Here is a 27,500-nt window from a genome sequence, read left to right on the forward strand (position 1 = left end):
AAATAAATAAATAAATAAATAAATAAATAAATAAATAAATAAATAAATACACATACAGAAAGAGAGAGAGAGCGCGCTAGGGACTGTAGAGATCACTGCTCTTCCAGAGAATCTGGGTTCAACTCCCAGGACCCACATGTTGACTCATATCTGTTTGTAACCCCAATTCCAAGGGATATGACACCCTTTTTTTTGCCCTTCAAGGGCATCAGGCACACACATGGTATATATACATACATGCAAAACACCCATACATATGAGAGATAGATCTATAGATATAAAATTTATATTCTCCCTTGTTTTCTTTTTTTTTTTTTTTCAGTCAACACTGTACAGTTATACAGTGGTTCTAATGGGTACCCTACAGTGGATGAGCTCTTTCCCAACATGAGATTTGAGACATTTCTCTGCCCTTTTGTATGGACTATATTGCCAATATTTCACTACTTCCTTGGTTGTAGTTTTTAACCAGTGAGTTCAATTATGGGTACTCAGAGGAGCCTAGATGAGGTGTTATTTACAAGAGCATGGGCAACTTTATTGTAGCTACACAACTGAAAGAAAAAATATTTCCTCCTCAGTAATCATAACTTTATAGAACTAGGGAGGACTGGGGTCTTGAGAACCTCTCCCACTCTGTTTTTTGTTGTTGTTGTATTTGAGAATTTTGTTTGTTTGATGGTTGTTTTTTGGTCTTGGGTTTTTTGTTTTTGTTTTTGTTTTTTTGTTTTTTGTTTGTTTGTTTGTTTTTGTTTTTCCTGGCTGTGCTGGGACTCACTCTGTAGATCAGGCTGGCCTCAAACTCTCAAGCACTGGGATTAAAGACGTGTGCCTGGTCTCAATCTTGTATAGGTCTTTTGCAGGCAGTCACATCACGCCAGGAAGACAGCATTCCACTTCTGCTTCTTAATTCCTTCTGTCCCTCATCTTCTATGTTTCCTGAATGTTGGAGAGAATGATTTAGATGCCCTGTTTATGGCTAAGCACTCAGCAGTCATTCATTCTCGGCTCTTAGGCTGGTTCTGACTGACTGCTGGCCACAGCATAGAAGCTTCTCTGACCACACTGAAACAGCACTGTAATCTATTGCATACAAACGAATATTTGGAAGCCGTTCAACAGGCACATTATGTCCATTTAGCAAAACAGTAGTGCCTTCTCCACTAGGACCTATGGCCTCCCCGATCACAGGCTTTTGCCTTGGTTTACGGCTGAGACGTGAATTCCCACCTCTTGTGGTTTGGGCCTCAACTCCAAGCAGAAAGTGGTTGGCTTTTCTACCCTGCTAGCAGTCACGCCACAGTTGTACCCACAGGAACATCTTACCTGGCAAGTCAGTAGTGCTGTATGCAGGATCTAAAGCTGGGTAAGAATGTCTGTGATAGTTCTTACCCAGCAGCCTGTGCGGTATCTCCCAGTACGATGAAAGCTACCCCGCAGGCAGGAAGCTTCCAACTCAGTTGCAGTCCGATTTCTCTATGTCCTGCAAACAAAGCAGGAGGCTTTGCCAATAAGATCTTACCATCTACTTCTGGTGGGCAATTAACAGCATGAGAGCAATAACCTGTATTGTTTGGGGAGCCTCATGGGTCTCTCTGGCAAGCAACACATAGGAAGACAGCCCCGCCCTGGCAAGAGGGTGTTCATTTACTAGCCTATGGCTTCTGGGGGTGGCTTAAATACTTGTCCTTTTATGACAATCATTGTGGCTTAGGTCAGTGTATCCATCATGACGTCTAAGCTACATGAAGACAGACATAAACCAGATTAAATGATGGACAACAAGCCATCCAGAAAAGGCCAGGGCACAAAGAACTGTCTTTAGAACAGGACAATACTAGTCCCCAAGGTGAATTTGGAAGGGAGGGCAAAAGAATAAGGATGTTTGAATCAGCGCTTAATTTTTTTAAATTTTATATATACATGGGTGTTTGGCCTGAATGTATGTCCCTGCGTCATTCGCCAGGAGAGGTCATCAGAGTCCCTAGAGCTGAAGTTCCAGTTGTGAGCCACCATGTGGGTGCTTGGAATCAAACCCGGGTTCTGTGGAAGAGCAGCCAGTGCTCCTAACCATTGAGCCACCTATGCAGCCCCAGCTTGTTAGATTTGCTGTTATTTTGTTTTTCTTTTTAGAGGAGTAACCTAAGGGCTTCTCTTTTTTTTAATTAATTTATTTTTATTTCAAATGCACTGGTGTTTTGCCTGCATGTGTGCCTGTATGAAGGTGTCATCTGAGACTCCCTAGAACTGGAGTTACAGGCAGCTGCGAGCTGCTTTGTGGGTGGTGGGAATTGATCCCAGGTCCTCTGGAAGAGCAGCCAGCGCTCTTAACCTCTGAGTCATCTCTCCAGCCCCAACGTAAGGGTTTCTAAAGAAGTAAATTTTTGTGACACATCTTTATGAACCAGGTATCATGAACACATCTTTAATCCCAGCACTGGAGAAAGAGAAGCAGGGTGGATATCTGCGAGTTCAAGGCCAGTTTGGTCTACATAGCAAATTCCAGGAGAGCCAGGGCTACAGGGCTACAAATAAAGACCATGTCTTAAAAACACACACACAAACAAGAGAGAGAGAGAGAGAGAGAGAGGAAGGGAGGGAGGGAGGGAGGGAAGGAAGGAAGAAAGAAAGAAAGAAAGAAAGAAAGAAAGAAAGAAAGAAAGAAAGAAAGAAAGAAAGAAAGAAGGCAAGAAAAAAAAGAAACATCTTTATATAAAAGTACTGGTACAGTAAGGAAACAGGACTTTGTCCCTGGGAGCTGAGGAATAAAGATGGTAAGCAGAGGCCTAAAGGGTGTGCTTGGCTCTTAAACAAATGATACTAAAAGGCTTTCAGAAGCTTAAAGTGGAGAGAGGCTGGGGTGGTGAGAAGTGTTGTGTGCCAGTGAGGTTGATAAAAGTGCCTGTGTGGTGAGTGGAAATGGCCTTGTTGGGTGCGCCTGCAGCTTGAGGGTTTGCTGTTTTGCTAAATGTAGAGTGAGATTTTCTTTCATGACCACAGGTTACCTTACCCTTCCTACTTCCTAGCAGAATCCCTTTGTTTTACAGGGACAGTTCTCAACCTGTCGATCTAGCAACCCTTTCACAGAGGTCATCTGTCTTAGGATTTCTATTGTTGTGAAGAGACTCTTATTAAACACACACACACATACATACACACACATTTAATTGGGGCTGGCCTACATTTTCATAGGTTTAGTTCATTTATTAGTTCATTATCTTCACCATGTTGAAAGAGTGAGAGTTCTACATTTTTAAAATTTTTTTTTAAATTTTATGTGCACTACTGTAAAGGTGTCAGATCCCTTGGAATTGGCATTACAGACAATTGTGAGCTGCCATGTGGGTGCTGGGAATTGAACTCAGGCCCTTTGGAAGAGCAGACAGTGATCTTAACCACTGATCCATCTCTCCAGCCCCGAGAGATCTGCAGGCAACAGAAGGAGACTGTCTTCCACACTGGGCAAAGCTTGAGCTTATATGAAACCTAAAGCCCGCCCCCACAGTGACACACTTCCTCCCACAAGGCCACGCCTCCTAACAGTGCCACTTCCTATGAGCCAAGCATTCAAACACATGAGTCTGTGGGGGCCAAACCCATTCAAACCAGCACATTGCCTAAGCCCACTGGAAAACACAGAGATTTACATTAAGATTCATAACAGAAGCAAAAATTAGAGTTATGAAGTAGCAACAAAAACAATTTGTTGTGGATCACCACAACATGAGAAACTGAATTAAAGGGTTGCAGCATTAGGGAGGCTGGGAACCACTGATTTAGAGGTCTACTAGATAGGACCCCCTGTAATTTGATTCAAGTCCTTAATGTGACTCTTCATAATACTCCTATTTGGTATTAATTGCCAATCTCAGATAAATAATGTTTTTTTCTGTTAATAAATATATGAAATTGGGAACAGAGAGATGGATCAGCTGTTGAGCACTTGCTGCTCTTCCAGAGGACCTGAGTTCAGGCCCCAGCACCTTCTGTAACTTCAGTTCCAAGGAACCTGCTGGCCTCCACAGGCGCCTACACACATGGAGCATACACTCACACAGACACAGGCAAAAATATATGCAAACAAAAATATAAGTAAATCTGCAAACAAAAGGAACATGAACCTTTGAAAACAGTGTGAAAAATACCGAGTTATGCGAAACAGTAGTATGCAAAATTAACTATGTACTTAGTCATGTTCAAAGGGTTAGGAAAAAAAAAGAAATAGAAAGTGAGTTGGGATAAAGAACACAAGGGGTTGGGGAAGATAAACCAAACATTTGGAGCTTTGGGAAAAGGATTCCCCTTCTCCCTCTGGGCCACAGCTCTGAGGTGATTCTGTTAGAGGTCATTCACTGTGCCTCTTGCCCCTGCTCCTGCCCCTGCTCCCTGGCCCCTGCCTCCTGTCCCTGCATCCTGCCCTTTCACCCTGCACCTGCACCTTGCTCCCTGCCCCCTGCCCCCACCCCTGCCTACTTCAATACCCTTAGCTCTCTCATCCTAAGCAACCCTAGTTTCTTACTCTTATCTTCCGTAAGCAGCCATATCGTGGCGAACTACCTCAGTCCCATCTTCTTAACGGAAATTCGGTGAGAGGTAGAAAGTATACACAAAAGGAGTTGTGTACACTTGAAGAGCTTCCATCATGAGTGCTCGGTTCCTGCCACCACAACACCCAGCCTCTTCCAGACCCCTCTCCTACCCCCCCCCCCGCCCTCCCCACCATCTCTTGAGCACAGGAGCTGACTTCCTGTTCCCACCTTCCAGGGAAAACCCTGCCCTCCTGGGGCAAGGAGCTGATGTCTCAGGACTTCCAGCTACTGTGCAGGGATGGCAGCCGGGCCGAGGTCACCGAGTGGAGACGGTGCCACCTGGCCCAGGTGCCTGCTCATGCCGTGATGGTCAGGGATGACATGGATGGGGGCCTTGTATTCCGGCTGCTTAATGAAGGCCAGGTGAGGTGGGGTCATGGGCACCCCTCAGTGGAAGCCCTTTCTACATGTGCCACTGAAGATCCAAAGCACAACCTATGGGCAAATAAGATGGCAACTGTGCCATCGGTTAACCGTGGCGACTGATGTCTTGCAGACACTGCAGGGTCAGGCACCTCCCCACAATTACTTGTATTCATGACCATCTAACCCTGGGCCACGAGCCCTGTGGTCAAATGTGGGGCCTGATGAGGCAGAAGTGGGGGGGTTCTGGAGGGAGCAGAGCCTCAGAAAAGGCCCTGTGGAAAACCGACAGAGTGGGCACCTGGCCTGAGGTGGCAGGAAGGAAGTCCAGGTGGCCGAAGTTGGGAGGAGAGGACGTGGGCGCGGCGCCCTCACCACCGTTTTCACTCTCCACACGCAGCTTCTGTTCAACCACGAGGACAGCAGCTTCCAGATGTTCAGCTCCCAGGCCTACGGCCAGAAGAACTTGCTGTTCAAAGACTCCACCTTGGAGCTTGTGCCCATCGCCACGCAGAACTACGAGGCCTGGCTGGGCCGGGAATACCTGCATGCCATGAAGGGTCTGCTGTGTGACCCCAACCGTGAGTCCTCCTGTCCCTGCCTTTGCCAGCTGAATCCCTGCCTGAACGTAACGATGGCAGGGTTCTCTATGAGAGGCTGCTAGGGCAGGACATTTACCCCTCGCCCGTGGCTCCCGGCGGAAACCTGACAATTTTCAGTTGCTTGGAAGTTTGGGGAGGAAGCAATCCTATAGCTGTGTGGCCTGTGGAGCCCTCTAGGGTCTGGGACCCGGGTCATCGGAGCCTGTTTTAGAACTATCGAGTCCTGCTAACGCTTTCCACAATCTCCCATTCCTCTCTCTCCGTCTCATGGGTTCAGGAGCTCTCTCTTGCCCGGATTATTGCAGTAGCCTCTCAGTAGGCGCCCTGCCTTCAGCCTTCATCCCTATAAATCCCCCCCCCCCCATAGCCAGGGACGTGGCACGCCAGACCTAGTTCAGCACACGGCAGCCGGTCTGCCTCGTGCAGCTCACAGCTTTCCATTTGAAGAAGCGGGTAAATAACACATCCCGGTCACGTGGCTAACGAGAGCGAGCCCCAGAATCCCCCCGAGCTCTGACTTGAAAGGCTCCCTGCTCAAGTACCAGCCCCAGTGTGCACCCCGACAGGGCTTCCCCACTACCTGCGCTGGTGCGTGCTGTCGACACCCGAGATCCAGAAGTGTGGAGACATGGCTGTGGCCTTCAGCCGGCAGAGACTCAAGCCGGAGATCCAGTGTGTGTCGGCCGAGTCCCCTGAGCACTGCATGGAGCTAATCCAGGTGTGTGGGGGGGGGCTAGGGAGGGGCAGCTGCAGGACCCCACATAGTCTTATCTCTCACCCCTGTGTGGCAAGGCGGGGAGAGGGGTCCTATGGCAACCTCACAAAGGAAGAGGGGAGGGAAGAACACAGCTGGCTGGGAATAGACCTTTGGACCAAGGAAGTCTCTCTTCTCCCTTCCAAACCTCAGTTTCCCCCCCCCGCCCCCCCTCCCCCCGCACACGGTGAGGTGGGGAGGCCGCCATTTGCTGTCTGCTTCTGATGGCAGCCCACGCTCAGAAACAGATGTCATTGTGTTCAGAGATCTAGTGCACAAAATAGGAATCCAATGGGAATGTGTGAAAACTATGCATCCTACGTATAAGACCGGGTGGAAAGGAGGCTTGGTGTTTCGTTTTACTGCGTTTGCTTTTAGTCTTTGCCCTAAGCACTTGCTGTGTTCTGTTCAGGTCCACTGGTACCCACTAATCCACAGAGAAAGCTCCAGCCCCTGCTCAGACCCCACCCAGTCCTGTCCTCCTGACTTCCTTGCTTGGCCACTGAGGCAAAGGGAGGCTGGGAAGAGAGGATGCCTGTTTCCCGATGCCTGGTGCACTGGCCTGTGTCTCGGTAGCTCTTTCCAGGTGCCACTGTCAGAAGAGATGGGAAAGGCAGGGCCGGCTTCTTTCCAGCTGAAGACATAGTCACTCAACTGTCTCAGGAGCGTGGTGGGGGAAGGACCACCCAGGCCTGTGCTGGAAGGAGCAGAATCTGCCCAGATGCCCTCTCAAGACCAGCACGAGGCCCAGCGAGCCTCTGTTCTGGGGTCCCTGGCTAGGCAGATGGACGTTCACTTCCCTTTTCTTAATGCCACGGTGACGGGGTCCTGGGGGCTGAGGGCTCAGGCGCTGTGCTGCCCTCGGTGTCGCTGAAGGTGTGAGAATCTCTGAGTAGGGAGAAAGCCCTTAGAGATGCCCCCGTTGGGGCAAACGCCACTGCCTGATGCCCCCACCGCTACCTCCTCACACTTGTGGGCTACACAGTGTGTGACCCACACTTTGGGAAAGCGGGAGAGTGGGACCCGCTTTCCCCAGCCTGGCCCTTCTCTTGGGGTCTGTCATGTACCTATGGCTTTATTACCACATAAGCCCTTTCTAGGATCCTAGCTACCTAAGGTAGGATCAAAAAGCCTTCAGAATGAGCAAGTGGAATGTAGGTCGAAGGAAGGGCCTAGGGTCACTGGAGAGAAGGGCTGCCTGCTGCCTTCCCAGACAGGGCCTGTGCTAACACGCACGGAGAACCCTTCTGAGGCCCTAGAATTGTCATCTTTAAGTCTCTGGGCCGTTTTGCCATTGCAGCTGTGTTTTGTCCATGCCTGGAAGAGCGCTGAGAGACCTCAGGCCTCTGGGAGACTGCAGTCCCTGGATCAAGCAGTAGGGCAAGGGCGGTGCTACACAGAGCAGGGATAGGGGGCGGAGTCTCGGGGGCGGAGTCTCGGCAGACAAGCTCTGAAAAGCTGAGACTGTTGGCAGGAGCTGGAGTGGTGCCGCCTGTCATGGCCACTGGCAACCTCTGGGCCTGGCATCTTCACGAGTGCAGGAAGGACGAAGCGGGCGCAGAAAGGGGTTCCCCCAACCGGTGACTCCCAGAGGGAGAATAGCGGAGCTCGCTAGCCCCACTTTTCCCCAAGTGGGGCTCCCTGCCATCCAGAAGCATACTGGGGGTCCCCTCTGCTCCCTGCAGGCTGGGCACGTCGACGCTGTGACCCTGAGAGGCGAGGACGTTTACACGGCAGGGAAGGTGTACGGCCTGGTCCCGGCGGCTGGGGAGCTGTATGCCGGTGCGTGGACCAGCCCCTGCCTGCTGGCTGGTTCTTTTGTAACTCGGAAACCTTTTCTATAAGAATTTCCAACTCCCCTACCCAGGGCCTTCTCTCCCAGCCTTCTGTCAGGAAGCAAGCCCCTCACACCCCACCCCTCAATTACGCAGGCGTGCGAGCGATGCATACCTCTAAAGGAAGCCCACAGACTTTCAGGACAGGGTCAAGGAGTTCGTATTCTAGCCTTTGCAGAGCCCAGATTCCCCATTAACAACTATGAAAGCCCTTCTTAGCAGCCAACCCAGCCACACATGTAGACCGCCCCACAGTTTCCAAGGGTGTCCTTGACCTCTCCCTGCCACAACGGTGGAGCCCTCTGCTTGTGAGCTCATTCACACAATCTCAGTGGTTTGGGCTTGAATTGGTCCTTTGTCCCCTTAAGGACTGACCTTGGGACATTCAGTCTCTTCCACTTGGCTGTGAGAAATTTCTGGGGTTGGAGAACATATCTGCAGGCCTGGCTCTGCTTGCTTCTCTCCCATAGAGTGAGAGAAATACCGCCTAGGTGTGAGGAAGACCATGGGTGAGGACTTTAGGGTGCTCCAGTCAGGCCCTGGGCACCCCCAAGCCTGTAAAACCCCAAGGTGGGACAGCACAGCCCTCAAGCAAAGAAACAGGAGGGGACAGCTGAGGCATGACTCCCAGCTCTGATAAGGGATCCCTATCGAGATGTCGCTCTCCCTGCAGAGGACGACAGGAGCAACTCCTACTTTGTGGTGGCTGTGGTGAGACGGGACAGCTCTCACTCCTTCACCTGGGACGAGCTGCGAGGCAAGCGTTCCTGCCACCCAGGCCTGGGCAGCCCCGCAGGCTGGGATGTGCCCATAGGCTCCCTCATCCAGCGGGGCTTCATCCGGCCCAAGGACTGTGACATCCTCACAGGTATATCACAGGATATGTCTAGGTGTTCCAGCCACTCGACCCAAATAGCATTTACACCGAACAACAGAGGGTGTGGCAATGCGAAAGGGCCCCGGGTCGTCACCGTGCCTAGCAGGCCCTAAGCATCTGGGGACCTCACTGGAAAGGGGCAGGGCGTGCACGTCTGTACCCAAATATGGAAGTGCTAAGATGGGGACAGAGTAAGAAATCTTGGCTAGTTACCCATCACACACTTGGGCAAAGCTCTCCCCACAGCCACACAGCCACAAAGCCAGCGAGGTCCTCAAGCTGACTGGCTACAGGCCTGCCTCTTCCCCCAGCTGTAAACATAGTTCTCTTTGAAGCGCAGAGAGGGCACCAGAATCCACAGCTCTCTCTCCTGTCAGTAGGTGGTTGCTCTAATAGGGATCATGAGATAATGGCACCCCCTCACCCCATCCCTGAGGGAGTTCAGGGCAAGGCCAGTGGGCAGATGGGGGTGGGGCGCAGCCTGTCCATCAGCTCCCTGGCCCTCTTTCTGTTGCCCTGCTCCCCTGTCACGTCCTCTCCGTCCTGCCCCAGCGGTGAGCCAGTTCTTCAATGCCAGCTGTGTGCCTGTGAACAACCCTCAGAACTACCCTCCCTCGCTGTGCGCGCTCTGCGTGGGAGACGAGAAGGGCCGCCACAAGTGTGTGGGAAGCAGCCAGGAGAGGTACTACAGCTACAGCGGAGCCTTCAGGTACTTGGCGGCCATGCGGCGCAGGGGCGGGTCTCCTGGCCTGGCCCCACAGCCGGGCTGCCTTCCTAACGTCTACCCTGCCCTCCCGTGTGACAGGTGCCTTGTGGAGAATGCAGGGGATGTTGCCTTCGTCAAGCACACGACTGTCTTTGAGAACACAAACGGTACATGAGGGGCCAGGTGGGGGGAGGGGCTGTTTCCTGTCTCCAGAGCAGTCCAGGCACAGGGTGTTGCTGGCTGTTTAGAAACTGAGCAGCAGCCAGGAGAAACTGAGTCTAGAATGCTCTAGCCCCATTAGCCACGGGGCCCCAAGAGCTACAATGGTAAGGACAGATTTCAGAGATGCCCTCTTTGGGTCCAGAATTCAAGTTCGTATCCCACTGCGATGTGGTACTGCGTCTCCACCCGTCTTCCGGTATTCCTGGGGCGCTGAGGCTTGTGGGTTGGGGGGTTGCAAGACCCCTCTCTTGTGCTCACTGGTCACAAGCGCTCTGGCAGTGTCCGGTACAGGGAAGTCATAAGGATATCCAGAGCTGACCCGGTAGCACACTCCCGTAACCCTAGCACTCTGTGGGCTGAGGCAGGAGGATCACAGTTCGAGGCCAGCTTAGGCTATACTGCAAGACCCTGTCTCAAAAATGGTCTTTTTAAGAATCCTGGTTTGGTCATCTGTAAAGTGCTATAAGTTAGAGGTGATAATCCCCGCCCCCACCCCTGTGTTATAGGCAGGGGCCATAACCCTGCCTGTCACAAAGCGAGCGCTGGCTTCCTACAACAGCAAGAACACAGTGCTTGGGAAGCTGTCCAGACAGCACCACCCCCTTCACTGAGACCCAGCGAAGGGTCTCAGAGTCTCTCTCCTGCTGCTTCCCACCCCATGCTGTCCCTCCAGGCCACAATCCTGAGCCCTGGGCTGCTCACCTCAGGTTGCAAGACTATGAACTGCTGTGCCCCAATGGGGCCAGGGCTGAAATAGGCCAGTTCCAAGCCTGCAGCCTGGCACAGATGCCATCCCACGCTGTCATGGTTCACCCAGATACCAACATCTTCACTGTCTATGGACTTCTGGACAAGGCCCAGGTGAGCCAAGCTAGAGGGACTTCAGGGAGGGGTGGGTGGCAGTGGAGATCCAAGCCCCGCCCACCCACCCCCCAGGAGGCTTCTGCCTACCTGGAACAGAATCCACAAGAAACAGAGGAGGCTAGGGGGCGATTGTGTGATTTTTTTCATTCTGCCCGTGACATTCTACCAACAACAATCCCTCTGTCTCCTGAATCATGAATTTTCCTTCCATTCTCTCCCAACGTACAAACCTGCTGCTTCACCATCTCCAAGTAGCAAGCTAACCCTCCCGGCCTCTGTGTGCTCTGCTACCTCCAGAGCCACGACCCCTTTTCTTTGCTTCTTGTTGTATGGCCAAGGAGCCTCACACCTGCCTGGGAAAGGCATCTCCGCTCCCTCTGGGGGCAAAACTCCTAAACTGTCTCCACGCTAAGCCCAGCAGTTCCTCTCCTGGTCTCTCTTGGGGGTAGCGCCACTCCAGGCTGTCCTTTTTTAGGCCCCTTTTCAAGGGCACCATGCCCCGTATTGCTGAATCCAAGGGCCTCATTACACCTGACCTCACACCAGCACGGCACTGGCCACAGACGGCACTCCTTTCCTGAGCCTCACACCCCTCCTCTTAGAAACACATTCTCCATTGGCTCTCAGGCCCCCACAACACTGGCTCTCCTCCTGGCTCCATCTTTTAGGCTGAACTTAGTCTCCTTTGACCACCAGAACTATAGGCTAGCAGCACCACTGGGCTGTTACTAAACTTTGAAGTTGTATATGCCCTGTTTGTCCTCCCAATGGAGGAGCAACCCCTTGAAGCCAGTGGCTTCCCCGACTGACCCCTCGAGGTCTCCGGAGTTAACTGGGGAAGTCATGTGGGTGTCCGTTTTTCCGAAATGGCTGATAGCCGTGGCCACTTTCTCCCTTCCCCTTGATTTTCACTCAACAGTGGACACACATTGTGCATATTTTCCAGATGGTCTTTGTTCACACCGTTATCTGTATCCCAAGCTGTCCTCAGACTCTCAATCCTTCTACCTCAGCTTCCTGAGCCCTGGGATTACACGCATAGACCACCATGCCTGGCTTGGTGATAGTATGTCTGCTGTTGTGGTGGTATTATGTGATGGTGGTATTCTGGTATTATGTCTCCTCTTCCTCTAGCTCTTTGGGGCTGTCCAAAGCATATTCAGTCCAAGGTTTCCCATCAGGGAAGGAAATAGCAGGGTCACCCCTGGAACACAGACAGGCTTAGTGATGACATCATCAACTCCTCCCCGTTTTCTTATTATTGGTGACAGAACGAAGGCCTCTGAGATTATCTTGGCTCATTGGAAAGGATGTCCATAAAATCGATGAGAAAGCATTGCCAAAAAGATTGAGAAGTGTTGGGCAGACCCAGCCAAGTGCTTAGTCACTGCATCTGCGCCAGATCTCATTTCTGAGTCCTTCTTGCTATAATTCTCCCACTCCAGTGCTGCCTTCAAGAACTGGTCTGTAGGACATTTCTGGCTGTCTTGGGATGGTGCCTCTCTGCAAATCTTTCCCAGACTCATTCCATGACAGAGGCTAAGTGGAGACTTGGTGTCCTGAAATGATTGCTCTTTGGGACCCCCACAGTTTTTTGTAAGCCCAGACATAGCAGTTGCTTTTGGTGTTTCCAGAAGCTGTTTGGAGATGACCACAACAAGAATGGGTTCCAAATGTTTGACTCCTCCAAATACCACAGCCAAGATCTGATTTTCAAAGATGCTACCGTTCAAGCAGTACCGGTTAGGGAGAAAACCACATACCTGGACTGGCTGGGCCCTGACTACGTGACGGCTCTGGAGGGAATGCTGTCTCAACAGTGCTCAGGAGCAGGTAGGGGAGCAGGCCTCATGTGCCAGCACTTGAGACACCCTCTTTAAAGAGCCCTGAGACAAGCCCAGCATCATGGGGGTGGGGAGGGAACCAAAACTCTGAGAAAGCTGAAGGGTATCCCAGGTCTGAGTGAGGGAGAGAAAGAAGTCCCTATTTCAAATACTGTCAAGATGAAGTGTCCCCGGGAAGGTCCAAACAGCGAGGCTTGGCGATAATTGAGGCAGGAGCTCTGGGCTTGTCACCCAGATAGACCCGGATCATGAACATAAGTGCTGAAAATGATAGTCCTCGGTGGATCTGAGGTAGCGACATAAATATGCATGCAGTATAATTTGGAAGGGAATGCATATGTAAAGGAACCAGGGAGAGGCAAGATCGTCGTCGCTCGCTCGGGTAGAAAGGAGGCTGGAGGTAGCAGAGCGCACAGAAATAGCGCTGCCTGTGTGTGAGCACCAAGCCCGCCGCCCACAGGCCTGGTGCTTCCAGCCCTAACTGCCTACCCTCCCTCCACCCTCCCCCGCCAGTGGCCGCGGTGCACCGGGTCCCCCTGCTGGTCCTCCTCCTGCTGGCCCTGGCTGCAGGCCTCCTCCCGCGTGTTCACTGAACGTGGCTGCCCAGGAGGCGCCCCGTGCGTGCAGCGAGAGCTATCGAGTCCGACCGGAGAAACCTAGAAACCGGCTAACCCTGCCGGAAGGCACGGGACGCCAGCGGCAAGGTGAGAGAACTCACACACGCGGCCCTCGGATATGCCATTCTAACCCAAGGAGAACTTTCTGGAATCAGGATGATAACGTTAAGGCCAAGTCTTCCCAACCCTCAGTACCTAAGGCGACTGGCGAGCAGCCCAGTCACGCCTCCCACGCTACCGGAGCCTGCAGGGAACCTGTACCTCCCACCTGGAACCTCCTGGGCTGGTTGGGGAAGGGAAGGAAAAAAAAAAAAAAAAAAAAGGCCGGTTGCCATGGCAACCGTGGAGGTCCTTCCCCCACCAGCCTCCGCGCCTAGGGAGATGCCGAGGCCAGAGCCCACCGCCAACCCATTGGACCTCAGCCCACCCCGCAGCCCCACTCCTCGGCTCTGAGGACACTTGTCCACCAAGGCTCAGGCCCACGCCCTCTGAGGAGCAGGGTTGCCGAGCCTCCTCAGCCTTTGTCCTTGTTGTCTGTGACATCAAACAGCCCAACCCCTCTGGACAGCAGATTCTGCCAGACAGCAGATTCTGTCCTGCTGAACAGCTCCTTTTGCAGGACTTGCCCAACCCTGCTGCCTAGAATCCCCTGTCCTGTCCTCTTGGCTAGGTCTCAACATCATTTTCCTCCCTGCCTCCCTGTGCCCCTTCCCCACTATACCCTCCACACACACGCACACACACACACACACACGCACCTTGTCTGTGTGTGAGCAGTCTACTTATCTAAAGAAGCATGAGCCGGGCCTGAGGACATGCTACGAGCCAGCGGATTGGGAAAGAGCCCTGTCTTCTCCCCTTACCCCTGCACCTGTGGCGTATTGTGGAAGGGCGCCTGCGTCCTGCACGCATGTGAGAGTTGACAGAGCGCCTGGGGAAGAGTGTCCACTCCATCTTGCTGTGTACTCTCCAGAGCCAGAAAAAAAGTTTTCCCAAACTACAAGCTTTCACTCCGAACTTTGTTCCTTTAAAAATAATCAATTAAAAAAGAAAGGGAAGAAACAGGAGCAAGCACCCCTTGTCAGCACACTGGAAGCAGCGTGGGCCCGGAGCTATTTGTGTCTTGGTCTGTGTGGGGGCCCTCAGGATGCTGCTGACAGACCAGGTTCCCGGTGACTCTCCCCCACCCGTGGGCGACAGGACAGATCTGTACATCTCTCAGCAGCAGGGAAGGCCCTGGCAGCCTCCCAGGCGGAACCACACAATCATGAGGAATCTCTGTTGGTCACCATGTCTCTTTGGAGACCAAGCCCCTCAAGCTCCCGGGGCAGAGCCGTCCGCCCATTCCTCTGCGACCGGGGGACTGATGTTTTTCTTAAAGAAGACTTTTCCAGTGAGAAGTGTACTATTCTCTGTGGGCGGTCATGCTGCCCGGAGTGTGATGTCTTAGGCCGTGTGCCTTTCAGGTGTGACTTTCCAAGAGCGTTGTGTAAATGACGTCTGATTGCCAGGGGCCACTGCTGTGTCAGTGCTAAAGAAAGACACTGGCTTCTTTTTAAATAAAGCCAAACACCCCCTGCGTGTGCAGAGGCGTGGATTGTGTTGGAGACTGTCTGCCACTGACTCGACTCGTTTTCTTCGTTGCTCAGAAACCTACCTGCTTCAGGCCACTGCCCCGCCTCACCCAAGATGGCAAATCTCATTTAGAGCCCCGCTGGCTGAGAGCGAGAGTCAGCGACTGCTCTGCGCTCCAGCCCTCTCACCCTCCGTTTGCTTCCCCATCTGGGCCCGTTCTCCAGCCCCCGCCATGCCTCAGCTATCCCCAGCCCTGGCTCATGGCAGCTGCCACCACCCCCTCAGCCTCTTGGGTGTCCGCTTCTCTGGGGACTGGATGCAGAGGAGGATGAGAATATACCCACTGCCCCTGCCCTGGGTCCCCAGAATAAGCTGCCCACACCTTTTCTTTGGCAAGCTTGCTGTTAACTCATTGGGGCAGGGAGAGGCCCACAGTCCTTGAAGAGGGCCGGAAGTGCTCATTGTTCTGACTGAACAGATCGGCCTTTGGGCTTCTTTCTCTCTCACTGCTATGGCCCTTTACTGAATTCCCCTCAGCAGGAGGCTGAGGCAGAGGTAATACTGCCAGACTCTGTCTCAAAACAACCAAGGCCAGGAAAAGTCAGTCTTCAGAGAGGTGATAGCAGCCCGAATTGCAGGACAGAGGAGCAGAGTCTCCCTCATTTCTTCTTTCCCAGCAGCCTTTGGGGTAGCTGCTCCAAGCTCAGCAGGTGTTTTCCATCTAGGAGCCCTTGCACGTCAGGGGCTCTTACACTCTGGAGCCTGTCAGTAGCATAACCTGGAGGCCTTGTCAGAAACAAGCCGCTGCACCCTGTCTGTGTCCCACAGATCTGAGAATCTGTATTTGAGAAGTTGTGTTTCTGGCAAATCCCCAGCTGATACTGACACTGTAGAGCAATCTTCCTGACTCTGAAGAACATGGCTAGAGGCAACATGAGTTTACGTTCGTCATCGAGGCCATTTAGCTGGTAACTGTCCCAGCAAGGCCCAGGGCTTTGGTCGGGGGGTGGGGGCAGGTGTCAAAGGCCCTCCTGTAGGAAGCTGAGTCCTACCTGAGAAAGACCTGTGGCTTCTGCAATGTCCATGTAGGGGGAGGAGATGTGCTGAAAGATGCCATCCCATAGCTGTGGACTCCAACAGGTTAGCTGCAAGAAAGGAACAGCATAGAGCCACCCCTCTCCAGCCAGCCACCATCTCCTCCAGCCCACACAATTCTGAGCAGAGCCTATAGGAAGAAGAGAAGCCAAAGGTCAGAGCACCCCCCCCCTTCTCCTTAGCTTCCAAAGTCCCCAGAAACCTACAGCTCAAACCTGATATTCCCTGCTTTGCCCACCATTGAGACATGGGGTCAAAGAGGAGAAAAAGGCCAGTGGTTTGCTGAACAGAGTGTTCTTAGCCAAGACCCCAATCCAAGCAACCTCATCTGCCAACTTCCCTGACCACCTGATTCCTTCTCTCATCTTCCTTCTAGCAGATGCTGATTATGTCCAGGGTGGCCATATACCCAGCTAAAATATCCACTTGGTCAGGCCTGCTGACACAAGCTTGTAAAGCCCATTTACTCACAAGGGTGGTGTGGGAAGCTTAAGAGTTCAAGGCCTGCCTTTGTTGTAGATTAGGTTCAAGGCCAGTCTGTACAATTTAACAAGACCCTGGTTTAAAATGTAAAAGGAAAAAGAGCCAAAGAGTGTGTGTAACTTTTGGATAGAACCGTCACTTAGATGCACAAGGCCCTGAGTTCATTCCCTGATCTAGAAACAGAATTCAGTTAGGGATGGCCAGGGCTGGGGATACAGCTCAGTTGTAGGGCACTTAGCATACATGAGGCCCTAAGTCAGTAGTTCTCCACTTGTGGATCTCAGCCCCTTAGACAAACCTCTGTCTCCAAAAATATTGACATTATGATTCATGACAGTAGCAAAATTACAGTTATAAGTAGCAACAAGAATAATTTTATGTTGGGGGGGGGTCACCACACCATGAGGAACTGTGTTAAAGGGTCACGGCACTAGGAAGGTTGAGAATGTCTGCTCTAGGTTCTGTTCTCAGTACTCAGTCTTAGCCAAACACACCCTAGGGCTGACCGGACGACTGAGTTCAAGCCAATGCAAACTGAGTGGAGGTCACAGGGTGTGAGCTTAAGGAAAGTTTTAGCTGTCGTTCGATAATTTTATTTCCTGAGGCTATCATACATGAGCATTGCATCTAAACCATCCCTGCTCCCGCCTCCAGCACGCCCTCTGCCTCCCAAATTCCTCACCTCTGCTTTGATGATCATTGTTACACATATGCTGATCTATGCACACATGTGCATGAAATCTATGGAGTCCATCCATTGTCATCCATATGGACGTGTGTCCTGGGCTGACCACTTGAGGCTGGACAGCTTCCGAGAGCTCTTTCTTGGAGGAGATTGATTCTCTCTCCTGGGCCGTCTGTAGCCCTTCCGCTAAGGGGCGGAATGTCCCCTTCCACGCTGGCATGTCAGCTGGTGTTAGTATGCTGGCCTTGTTCTGCAACCGTATTGTTGAGCGTCCGTGGGTGCCACTTCCCTATCATATATAGAAGACTTTATCTCACTGAAGATAGCCTGGATCAAAGCTCTGTTTCCCTCTCTGCACCCCTTTAGCTAGCTATTAGGATTTTAGAGTGTTTTACTGCCCCAAGAAGGGTGGGGCTTGTGACTATGCTGGAGAAAAGCCTTTGCATTGGTGACCCCAGGCCACCCAAGACAGCCAAGGCCAGTGATATGTACCCTAACTTATGCCCAGGTTCTGTGGGGGCAGAGTCCTCCTCCCTAGAAATAAAAAGTTTGAGGGAAGAAAGAAAATGGGGGGATTGTGAGCAGACTTCTAGGGTGGGAAATGGAGGCACAGAGCCCCAAACTCCTTCAGGCTCCAGCCTGGGTGAGTCCTGAAGGTACCTGCAGTTCTATAGTGGGAAGGAGGCTCCCTGGCCTCAAGAAGAAGAAACAGAAAGAGCTTGTCAAATGCCTTCTTTGGGACTGTCACCTGCTGACTGGTGGCTCAGAAAAATGTTTCTGTGACCAGCCTGGTGTCCGTCAGCCCGGGACTCTACCCTCTGTGGTGGTCTGAATAGGAATGGCCCCCTTAGACTCACAGGTTTGAATGCTTGGCCCACAGGGCGTGGCCTTGTGGAGTGGGTGTGGCCTTGGGGGAGGAAGTGTGTCACTGTGGGGGCGGGCTTTAAGGTCTCCTCTGCTCAAGCTATGCCCAGTGTGCCACACAGTCTCCTTCTGCTGCCGGCAGATCAAGATGTAGAACTCTCAGTTCTTCTCCACACCAAATGTGCAGGTATGCTTCAGTGCTTCCCACCATGATGATAACAGACTAAACCTCTGAACTATAAACCAGCCCCAATTAAATATTTGTATAAGTGCTACCATGGTCATGATGTCTCTTCATAGCAATAGAACCCTAATTAAGATAGCATCCTCAGGGGTGTCCTAGGAACCTTATGCAATACAATCATTGTAAGATTTTTCCCATCAGGGCCCTGGAACTATGGGCTGGAACAATGGCTCAGTATCTCAGCAGTTAAGAGTACTTGCTGCTCTTGCAAAGGACCAGAATTCAGTTCCCAGCACCCATGTCAAGTGGCTCATGACTGCCTGTAATTCCAGATCCGGAGGAATCCAGTGCCCAGATCTGGCCTCTGTGGACACCTGCGCTCATGTACTCATGTACACACACAAATAAATTGAATTAAATAGAAATAAATAAATATTTATTTATTTATTTAGCACGAGCATGCTAAAGTATATTTTTACACAGTAACTGGGTTCATGACCATGATAGTGGTATAACGTTCGGTTCACCATATAATCTTAGGAAGAGCAAAATTCTGGAAACCTCTCAGCGCATCCTTGGTACTTCCGTTTGCTTTGGACAGGCTACAGCCGTTATGTAAAGGGTGGGGCCGCCTTCCCTGAGGTGGGAAGATCCCTGCAACATATTGTTGAGTAAAAAGAGCAGGTTATGAAACAGTATGTGGTTCCATTCCCATAAGTCCCCACACTCACACGCGGCACCGTCTGGAAGTCTGTTCACCAAACTGTTAACAGTGACTCTCTGCAGTTGGTGGGATTTAGGGTAAGTTTTACTTTCTTTAAACTTTATTTTTAGTTTCTGGAAACTCTACATTCTGAATTGCAAAACGTCTAAAGTAAAATTGCTGAGGATGTGGTTCAGTGGGATGAGCGAGGCCCTGGGCTCCGACTCCAGCTCTGCAGTGAACGAATGAATAAATAAATAAATAAAATCCTTTTCGTTCTGGACTGGACGAGCAAATGGTAAGAGTAATGACAGCAAAGCCTTCCGACGTCACAAGCACAGGCACCTTGCCTCTGCTGAAGGAGCCAATCCTGGAGCCAGTCAGCCCAGATGTGTGTGCAGCTGTGCCATTGGCCACGTGACCTTGGAGAAGGCACTGCTCTAGAGCAGCTGTGCTCAACCTGTGGTTCGAGACCCCTTTGTGGGAGGGGGGGGGAGTTGTCAACTGATCCTTTCACGGGGGTGGCATATCAGATATCCTGCATATCAGCTGTTTACCTAACAGCGGAATTACAGTTATGAAGTAGCAATGTAAAAATTTTATGGTTGGGGAGGTCACCACAACATGAGGGACTGTATTAAAGGGTGGCAGCATTAGGAAGGTTTGACAACCACTGCTATGGACCCTCCACTTCCTCCCTAAGCATCCGCTCCACCAGCTAGTTGGAAAGAGTCTTCTGGAAAGGAGGAGGGGCCCAGGCAATCCCAAAGGCCCTGAAGATCAACAGAGCTGTGTCCCAAACCTTGGCCCCTCCACCACCTGCTAGGCAGATGGGAGAAAGAGAGGTCATTCTCACCTGATGAACTGAAGTCCACACTCAACTGGACCAGCCTCAGGTGCCCACTGGCCCGGGAGAGGCTGGGAAAAGCCCAGATCAGACAGGTGGCTCAGGAGTAGGGGGACACGAGAAAACTCCAGGGCGTTCCGGCCCACCCCTTACCTGACCCATTTCACTTACAGTGCTCTGCCTCCCTCTGCTTCCTAGGTCACAGGCTTGTAGGCACCTCCATGTATCAGTGTGCCCCAATAGCTTGTCCTGTCCCCATCTTGCAGGAAACCAAGGTTACAGGGAACAGGGCTTTCTCCCGGTAGCATTTCACCTTTGTAACCCCACACTAGAACTCAGAACCTGGTTCTCACCTTGAAGTAACAGGACCTCAGCCCAAGGCCCAGCACACAGAGTGCATTTTTACACAGGTTTACCACCCCGTTTCAGCCCTTGGAAAGTCCGTTGTTTAGATTTTTGGTTGGTTGGTTTGGTTGTTTTTTTGAGAGGAGATCTTACTACGTAGCCCACTCCGGTCTCTAACTCACCGCATAGATGAGAATCCCCCTGCCTCTGCCTCCCCAGTGCTGAGGTTATAACGCATGGGCCGCTATGCCTGGCTTGCCTGTTGTTCTGGAACCAGGCCTTGCTAGGCAGCCCAGGCTTGAGGTCCTCTTGTCTCAGGCTCCTAATGCTGTGATTACCGGCATGAGCCACCGCACCATCTGCGCCGCGCTCCGGGGAAGTTTTAACAGTTGTGCCACATGCCTGAAGTTCTCACTGCCAGATGGTCAGTAGATGATCGAGTGTCAAAACCCACTTCACACTCTTTTCCCAGGAGCCTTCCTGGCACCAGCTGCCGTAGGTCTGTTGGCCCAGAAAATCCTATGGGGCAGAAACTCAAGTGAGAGATGTGAGCTGCGATGCAGCCAGGCGCCTTGGGTAATGGCGCCTTGGGTAATTCCACCTTCAGCGAGAGGGCCTGGCTGTCGTGACCCGATACCGTCCCTCCACTGGATACAGGTGTGGGGTGGCATGACCTTGAGCTCAGTGGCTCACTTCAGCAGAGGACAAGTCTCCAAGTGAAGCCCAACAGGGACGCATCAGTTAGCACCACCTCCGCCAGCAGCCAGCTGGCCGAATGGGAGGATCAGTCCTGGAGGAACACCGGGCTGTGAATCACAGCGCCACCTACAGGAAGAGAAGTGACCCGCCCGAGATCACGCGGCCTGGTGCTGCAGAGCTGGCACGGTCGTGGGTTAAGCATAGACAACGTCTAACACTTCAAGGCTATGCTCACTGCCTACTAGACACAACTGCTATGTACCAAGTTTAGCTCTCAAAACAATACCATAGAAGACGTATTCATGCGATAGTCATAGTTAACACATGAAGGGCCTGTGGCGTGGAGTTGCCCAGGGTCAACCAGTTTGACAAGCCAGGATCAACACAGGCAGCTTGACCCTAGAGCCAGCGGATAAGCCCACACTGACAGATTGAGCTTTGCGAGGTCCTGTGTGGCTACCTGGCTACCCTCCATCTGGTGGATGCTTTCGGACTCGGAAAAGGAGAGGGGGTAAATCTTGACCTTAGCCGGCTCCTCAGAGGTCTGCAGACTCGCTGACCACACTAGGAAACAGGATCTGCTTCGGGCTACAGCCTCTCTGAGGGCTGCCTGCTCTAAGTCCTCTGGGTTTCCAAGTTCAGGAAGTACAACCTGGCTAGAGGAACCCTTTTGGGGGACACAGAGGTCGGTGTACTCAGAGAAACACTTGAGAACCAGGGACGTTAGTCACGCAGGTGATGTCCTCAATGGAGGGATGGATACCGGCATTCCACCCAGAAAGCTGAGAGTGGATTTGTTAATGCCCTCGTGACCTTTCTGCTCTCTGTGGAGGCAGACCTCACCCAAATCCCCCAGGACGGTTACCCCAGACTCTTCCCTCCCTAGACCGTTACCCATCCTTAGGGAAGATGTCACGTGTGCTTTGTGGCCTGCTGACCTCTGTGCTATGGGTCAGAGACCACACTAGATTCTAGGCCTTTACTTGGTGAAGAAGTTTCCATATAGTCACACCTTAAGCTGAGATGGAAAGAAGGTCTGTCACCTGAGAAGCATTGTCCAGCTCTGGATAAGCCCTGACTCTCCCCCTGCCTTTCCTCAAAAAGAGAGAGCAGGCACAGGCAGGTCTGACCTGCAGGTGGGCTGGCTGGGGAGCTCTCGGTGCCAGCCATCAGGCTCATCAGGGAGAGGGAGGAAGCCTGTTCTCCTAGCACAGAGTTCCATACATGGGGCTTGGTGCTTAAGGGGTAATGTTACTCCCACTGGGGGGAAAAGACCACTATGGGGCCGGGGGTCCATGCAACCGACCAGGATAGCTGTCCTGGAAAATGTCATCTGGAGACCAGCAGGAGTAGGGCCACTCCCTCCCTGCCCTGGGCCTACACATCCCAGCACGTAGCCTTACAGCCCCCATCTCTGCCACCCTTGAGGTGGTCATGTAGCCTGATGGTCAGGTTACAGATTACAGTTCCTCTCTCCTGGTAAGGTCATGTCCGCCCAGCAGGCACCAGGAGTTTCTCTTCATGTGAATAAGGCATTTCCAGCACCTTGGCGGGGGCCAATGATGTACACTCCCCCCAAGGGTTTAATAGCCTTTGTTCCCCCCTATTAAACGAGCTGCCTCACTAAAGCTGCCTCCCAAGAGTCTCCCCTGCGCCGTCCCCCGGCTGTTTCTGCCCCTCTCAGGACCTACCTGGTATGATCACCAGCAATCACTACATGACTGGAAGGGGATCAGGGCCAGGAATGGCAGACCTCTACCACAATTTTGAGCCACATTTGAAGCAAGCTTAAGGTTATTGGGGCACAGGCAAGAGTTGGCTAGTGATTGCCTCCTGAGTCGGGTTAAAGAGAGCAGCACTGAATCCATTTCTTGGCACCCTCTTAAGGAGTAAAATCCTAAGTAGTTATAAAGCAGGTATATGGGAGAGAGACATTGGGGCAAAAGGGAAATACAGGAAAACCCTCCCCACACACACACAAAAAAAGCACCATGTGTTCACCATGTGATTAGGGAGGGTCAGAGAGGTCATAGGGGGTAAAGGGATTTTCAAAAACAGGTCAAGGTCATGGGTCGGGGCAGGTCAGGCTCCAGAAAACAGACTTATATGCAGCAATTCAGCTCTTAAAGTAAATGGAAACTTGTTTTGTTAACAGTACAGCATAATGGTTCCTGCCTCCAAAATAGAGTTAGGCAGGTTCCTCAGCACAACAGTGGTCCAGGTTCACTCCTTCCCTCCCGTCCGTGCTTTCTCCAGCTCCATTATCCTGTGGCACCAGGTACAAGCTGTTAGAACCCAGAGTTGGAAAGGAAACAGAGGTCTATGGCACTTCCGTGGATAATTGGCATGGATAGTACCAATATCCACATTGGTAAATATGGTTCTACCAATGGCCAATTAATGGAGGTAGTGTGACCTCTTCCCCATCCCACACTGGAGCCCACTCATGTGGGCTCCCCTGCTCTCCAGGATTTGAGAGTGAGGCTAGAAGAATAGAGGGGAAAGCTGGGGATTTGAGAACTGGATGCTGGGAAATCAGCATCCTCTTCAGGACTGCCTGGGCTACCCGCCTGCAGCCTGCAGAACATTCTGGCCAAAGTCCAGGTGCAATCACTCTTATCTGTCCTGCTTCCCATCTCCATAATCATCTGGGGGCCACTGGCTCAGGTGTCCCCACAGCAAAGAGGCCTTGTGAGCATTTGCTGAAGCTGGGGCTCTTCCCAGATAACAGAAACGCTGTGCTGGCTCTGCCCTTTACAGATGGGCTGGATACCAGCTGATCTCGTCAAGGACAGGATTCCACAGCACAGATTTCTAGCCTGCGCTGGCTGCCGGGCTAGGCTGTGTGGGCCAGAGGTTTCCCTGGCAAGCATACATCCTAACATTTCCTCCCTACGTAACTCCTGCCCACGTGCGATCAAGCATATCAATGGACTTGGGTCAAACAAACTTGTTTAGGGAAGCGAAAACACGTGTGACTTGTTATCTTACATAAACAATACATAATTTTGGCTCTCACTGCCTCTCAGACATCTGAGGAACAATAATAAACTCTAATAAGGTAAAACAAATACAAATGTGTCATAATAGGACAAAACAAACAGAAGGATAAGAGCCCAAGAAAAGGCACAGAATATAGATATAGAGGCAGAGGCCTCTAGTTCACAGTCAGGAATTCTACAAAAACACTGGAGGCTGGAAACTATGACATATACTCAAAAGACCTACAGGGTAAAAATAAGAGAAAAAATTAAAAATTCAAAGATCAAATTAAAAAAGAAAAGAGTAAAAGAAAAGGACCTGAGATGACGTTATGAGACAAGGAACCTCCAAAGCTGCTGTTGAGTTCATTTTCTGTTGGCCACCTACAGCTGGGCATGTGGCCTACCCTTTTCCCCAGTAGGGCTCCCTTGAAGACAACTAAATTTTCCTTTGCAAGTGGTTATCAATAGGAGACAGCTTCTAGGCTAGGGATGGGGCGTGTCCACTTCTGTTTTCAGCTCTAGGACCCCATCTAGTACAGACCTATGCAGGCCTGATGCAGGCTGCCTCTGTCTCTGCAGGCTCGTATGTGAGTTTCTCCTGTTTGTTTCGAGGGCTTTGTTTTCTTGGTGTCCTCCACGCCTCTGGCTCTTACAGTCTTCTCTTCATCAGGGTTCCCTGAGGTTTTCATTGAAGGAAGAACTGGGTGCTCTGAGATCTCTCACTGTCTGCATACTGTCTGGTTGTGGGTCTCTGTACTTGTTCCCATTGGCTGTAGGAGGAAGCTTTTCTGATGGTGGCTGAGCAAGGCACTGATTTATGAGTGTAACAGGCTGCCCTTAGGAGTCATCTCATTGTTACTTTAGTACAGCCATTCCTGGTTCTTAGCCTGTGGACGGCAGCCCCCTTGGTTGTAAATTGAAGGTATTTACAACTGATGACAGTAGCAAAATTACAGTTATGAAGCAGCAGCGAAGTGATTTTCTTTCATGTGGTGGGGCCACCACAGCATGAGGAAGTGTATAAAAGGGTCACGGGATTAGGAAGGTTGAGAGCCACTGCTTAAGCAGAGCAGTAGTATTTGGTTTCGCCCTCACTCCCTGGGCTAGCTAGTCTCTTGGTCGCCCAGCAGTGCTGAGTATGGGTTCCATCTCATGGAGTGGGCCTTAACTCAAATCACACACTGGTTGATTAATCCCACAGCTTTGTGCCACCGTTGCGCTAGAATGTCTTGCAGGCAGGAAGTAATTGTAGACCAAAGGGTTCGGAGCTGGGTTCGGGTTTACCTCTCTCCTTTGGTGGCATGAAGCGTGCGTTTCTGGTACCATGGATTAACCTGTGGGGTGAAGGCTCTAGGTTGGCACCAACTCAACTTCTCTGTGGTCAGGGAGTCTCGTAGGTGCTGTCTCAGCAGTGGGGCCTTGCCGACCATTAGTGGAGAGAAACATCCCCTTGGCAACATGCTGGGTTGTTTGGGGGTTCCTATGGGACCCTTTTGGCCAACAGCTCAATTAAATGTGACCCATTTTCGATCCCAAAAGCTTCATTTGGTGACAAGAGATGTCCGGTGGCAGCTCTGTCTCCCCCATTACTTGGCGGGGTCATTTAGCTCGCCTTCATATACGCACATATTTTTTGGAAGCGTCTGCTGTATTAGGTTTCCACACTACCCCTCAAGTGGCCCTTAATTTTAGCTGTCTCTTCCTGTATCCCCTCCCTTGTCCCCCTTCGTCCCTCCACCAACATCTGTTCCAATCCTTGCCTTTACAGCTTTGCTGTCTCTGCTCAGAAGCAGAATTGCTAGCTCCTACAGTATTTCTATTTCGGTTCTGTGAGAACTCGCCAAAGTGTTTTTGCACAGCATTTGCGCCATTCCCTGTCTCCAAGCACTGTCCAAGTCCCTAGTTTCTCCACATCACCGTTAACAACCGTTTCTCGGTTTTGTTCTGTTCCCAGGGCCCAGGCTCCACGCGTCCTGGGTGTGTGCTCCACCACTGAGCCACACCCTCAGCCCCTGTTGTCTTCCGGAGAGGAGCCTTCCTTTATAGATGGGGGGCTGGGCCTCGCCTTGTTGTGGTTTGGGATTCCATGCCCGTGGTGGTTATTTCTCTGTCAGTGGACACGTGACAGCACATTGCTAGCATGGACAATAGCTGCTTCTGTCTCTTATTTTCATTCGGTATATCCTGGTCATGGTTTCCCCTGCCTCTCTTCCTCCCAGTCACTCCTCTCCATTTATCCATCTTCTCTGAGGACATAACTTCCTGTTCCCTAGGCATGGTGACACGTCTGTAATCCCAGCATTCAGGAGCTGGAGCAGAAGGATCACCGCAAGTCTAAGGCCAACCTGATTGACATGCTGAGTCTCAGGCCAGTCAGGGCTACAGCCAGACCCTGTCTCATTAAACCAAAAAAAAAGTAATAATAATAAATAAATATAAATAAAATAAAACTCCTTGGTGGCTTGAAGGTTGTCACTGAAACCTTTCTCTATGAGATTTCATGTGGCCCATTCAGGCTGGGGCTTGTTTTGTTTTTTTTTTGTTGTTGTTGTTTTTTTTTTGTTTTGTTTTTTTTTTGTTTTTTCTCAGACATATCTATATAAGTGGGAAGGGAAGGAATTAAGAAAGAAAAAAAAAAGCATTCTGGCCAGGTTTGGGATAAGCTGGAGAACTTAGCTCACGGGATTCAAGCCTGTTTCTTTTTAAGTTTAATTTTTTTATTTTATTTTATGTATATGGGTGTTCTGCCTGTATGTATGTTCGTACTTGCAGTGCCCCTGGAGGCCAGAGAAGACATCAAAATCCCCTGGTACTGGAGTTACAGACAGTTGTGAGCCACCATGTTGGTGCTGGGAATCAAACCCAGGTCCTAAAAAGACTGGCCAGGGTCTGCTCTCCAGCTCCTCGGAAAGACCAGCCAGTGCCAGCTCTCCAGCCCCTCAAGACTTGAAAACCTCAGAGGCACAGGCTAAGCTGAGCCAGCATCTGCATGACTCCATGTGTGGCCTGTGCCTCCCCTGGACAGTGATTCGGGCCTTGGGGAGCTGGACTGACACCATGACAGAAGGGGGCTGTCCAGCTACAGCTCTTCTGGGCCTCCGGCTGCTTGCAGTTTCCCGGGAGACTTTGCTATCCATGAGCCACATGACAGGGTCACGCACACAAACCTGTCTGCTGATAGCAAAGATTGCAGTTGCGATGGGCTGGGAAGGCAGGTGCTCAGGCTGGAGCCATATCTGAGGCAGCTTATCAGCAGCCTACAGCCCTCCGTGTTCCTTATCTTCCCTTTAACCCTCGGCCCATTCCTATTTCCTGTCCCTCCTGGTTCCCGGCACAGGCATCCATTCTGCTGTGCTTCGGGTAACCCCTACCTCATAAAACACATGTTTTCCGTGTGTGTGTGTGTGTGTGTGTGTGTGTGTGTGTGTGTCTATTTGTCTGTGTGTCTGTCCTCTGTCTGTGTCTATGTGTGTCTGTGTGTGTCTATGTGTGTGTTTGTGTGTGTGTCTGTCTATGTGTCTGTGTGTATATCTGTGTATATGTCTGTGTCTATGTGTGTTTGTGTGTGTCTGTGTATGTCTTAGATCCATTTAGTACTTTCCCTGAACTGCTAAACTCCCAGCATGCAGCTGTACCAAAATAGCATGGGACAAAAAGATTAGCTTTCCAAATTACGCTGTTCCATCCTATGCTGTCCCCTCGCTGATCTAAACTCAAAAGCCCCTTGCCACTACCCTCAGAGACCTCCCCTCCCCACCCGCCA

At 51.4% G+C, this 27,500-nt stretch overlaps 1 protein-coding gene across 1 annotated transcript in view; it reads left to right on the forward strand.

The window, feature by feature from the left end:
• Nucleotides 1-14,887, forward strand: part of Meltf (melanotransferrin) — a 23,266-nt gene extending 8,379 nt beyond the window's left edge. The window contains exons 7-16 of the mRNA XM_055624761.1: nt 4,765-4,952; nt 5,353-5,533; nt 6,121-6,272; nt 7,994-8,090; nt 8,817-9,011; nt 9,573-9,729; nt 9,826-9,893; nt 10,622-10,809; nt 12,447-12,645; nt 13,170-14,887. Of these exons, the coding sequence (XP_055480736.1) occupies nt 4,765-4,952; nt 5,353-5,533; nt 6,121-6,272; nt 7,994-8,090; nt 8,817-9,011; nt 9,573-9,729; nt 9,826-9,893; nt 10,622-10,809; nt 12,447-12,645; nt 13,170-13,249 (1,505 nt within the window). The 3' untranslated portion in view covers nt 13,250-14,887. The remainder of the gene's footprint in view (nt 1-4,764; nt 4,953-5,352; nt 5,534-6,120; nt 6,273-7,993; nt 8,091-8,816; nt 9,012-9,572; nt 9,730-9,825; nt 9,894-10,621; nt 10,810-12,446; nt 12,646-13,169) is intronic.
• The last annotated feature ends 12,613 nt before the right edge of the window (nt 14,888-27,500 follow it).

Source organism: Psammomys obesus, unplaced genomic scaffold, assembly GCF_907164565.1.
Source record: "Psammomys obesus unplaced genomic scaffold, mPsaObe1.curated_primary_1811, whole genome shotgun sequence".
NCBI classification, from domain to species: domain Eukaryota; kingdom Metazoa; phylum Chordata; class Mammalia; order Rodentia; family Muridae; genus Psammomys; species Psammomys obesus.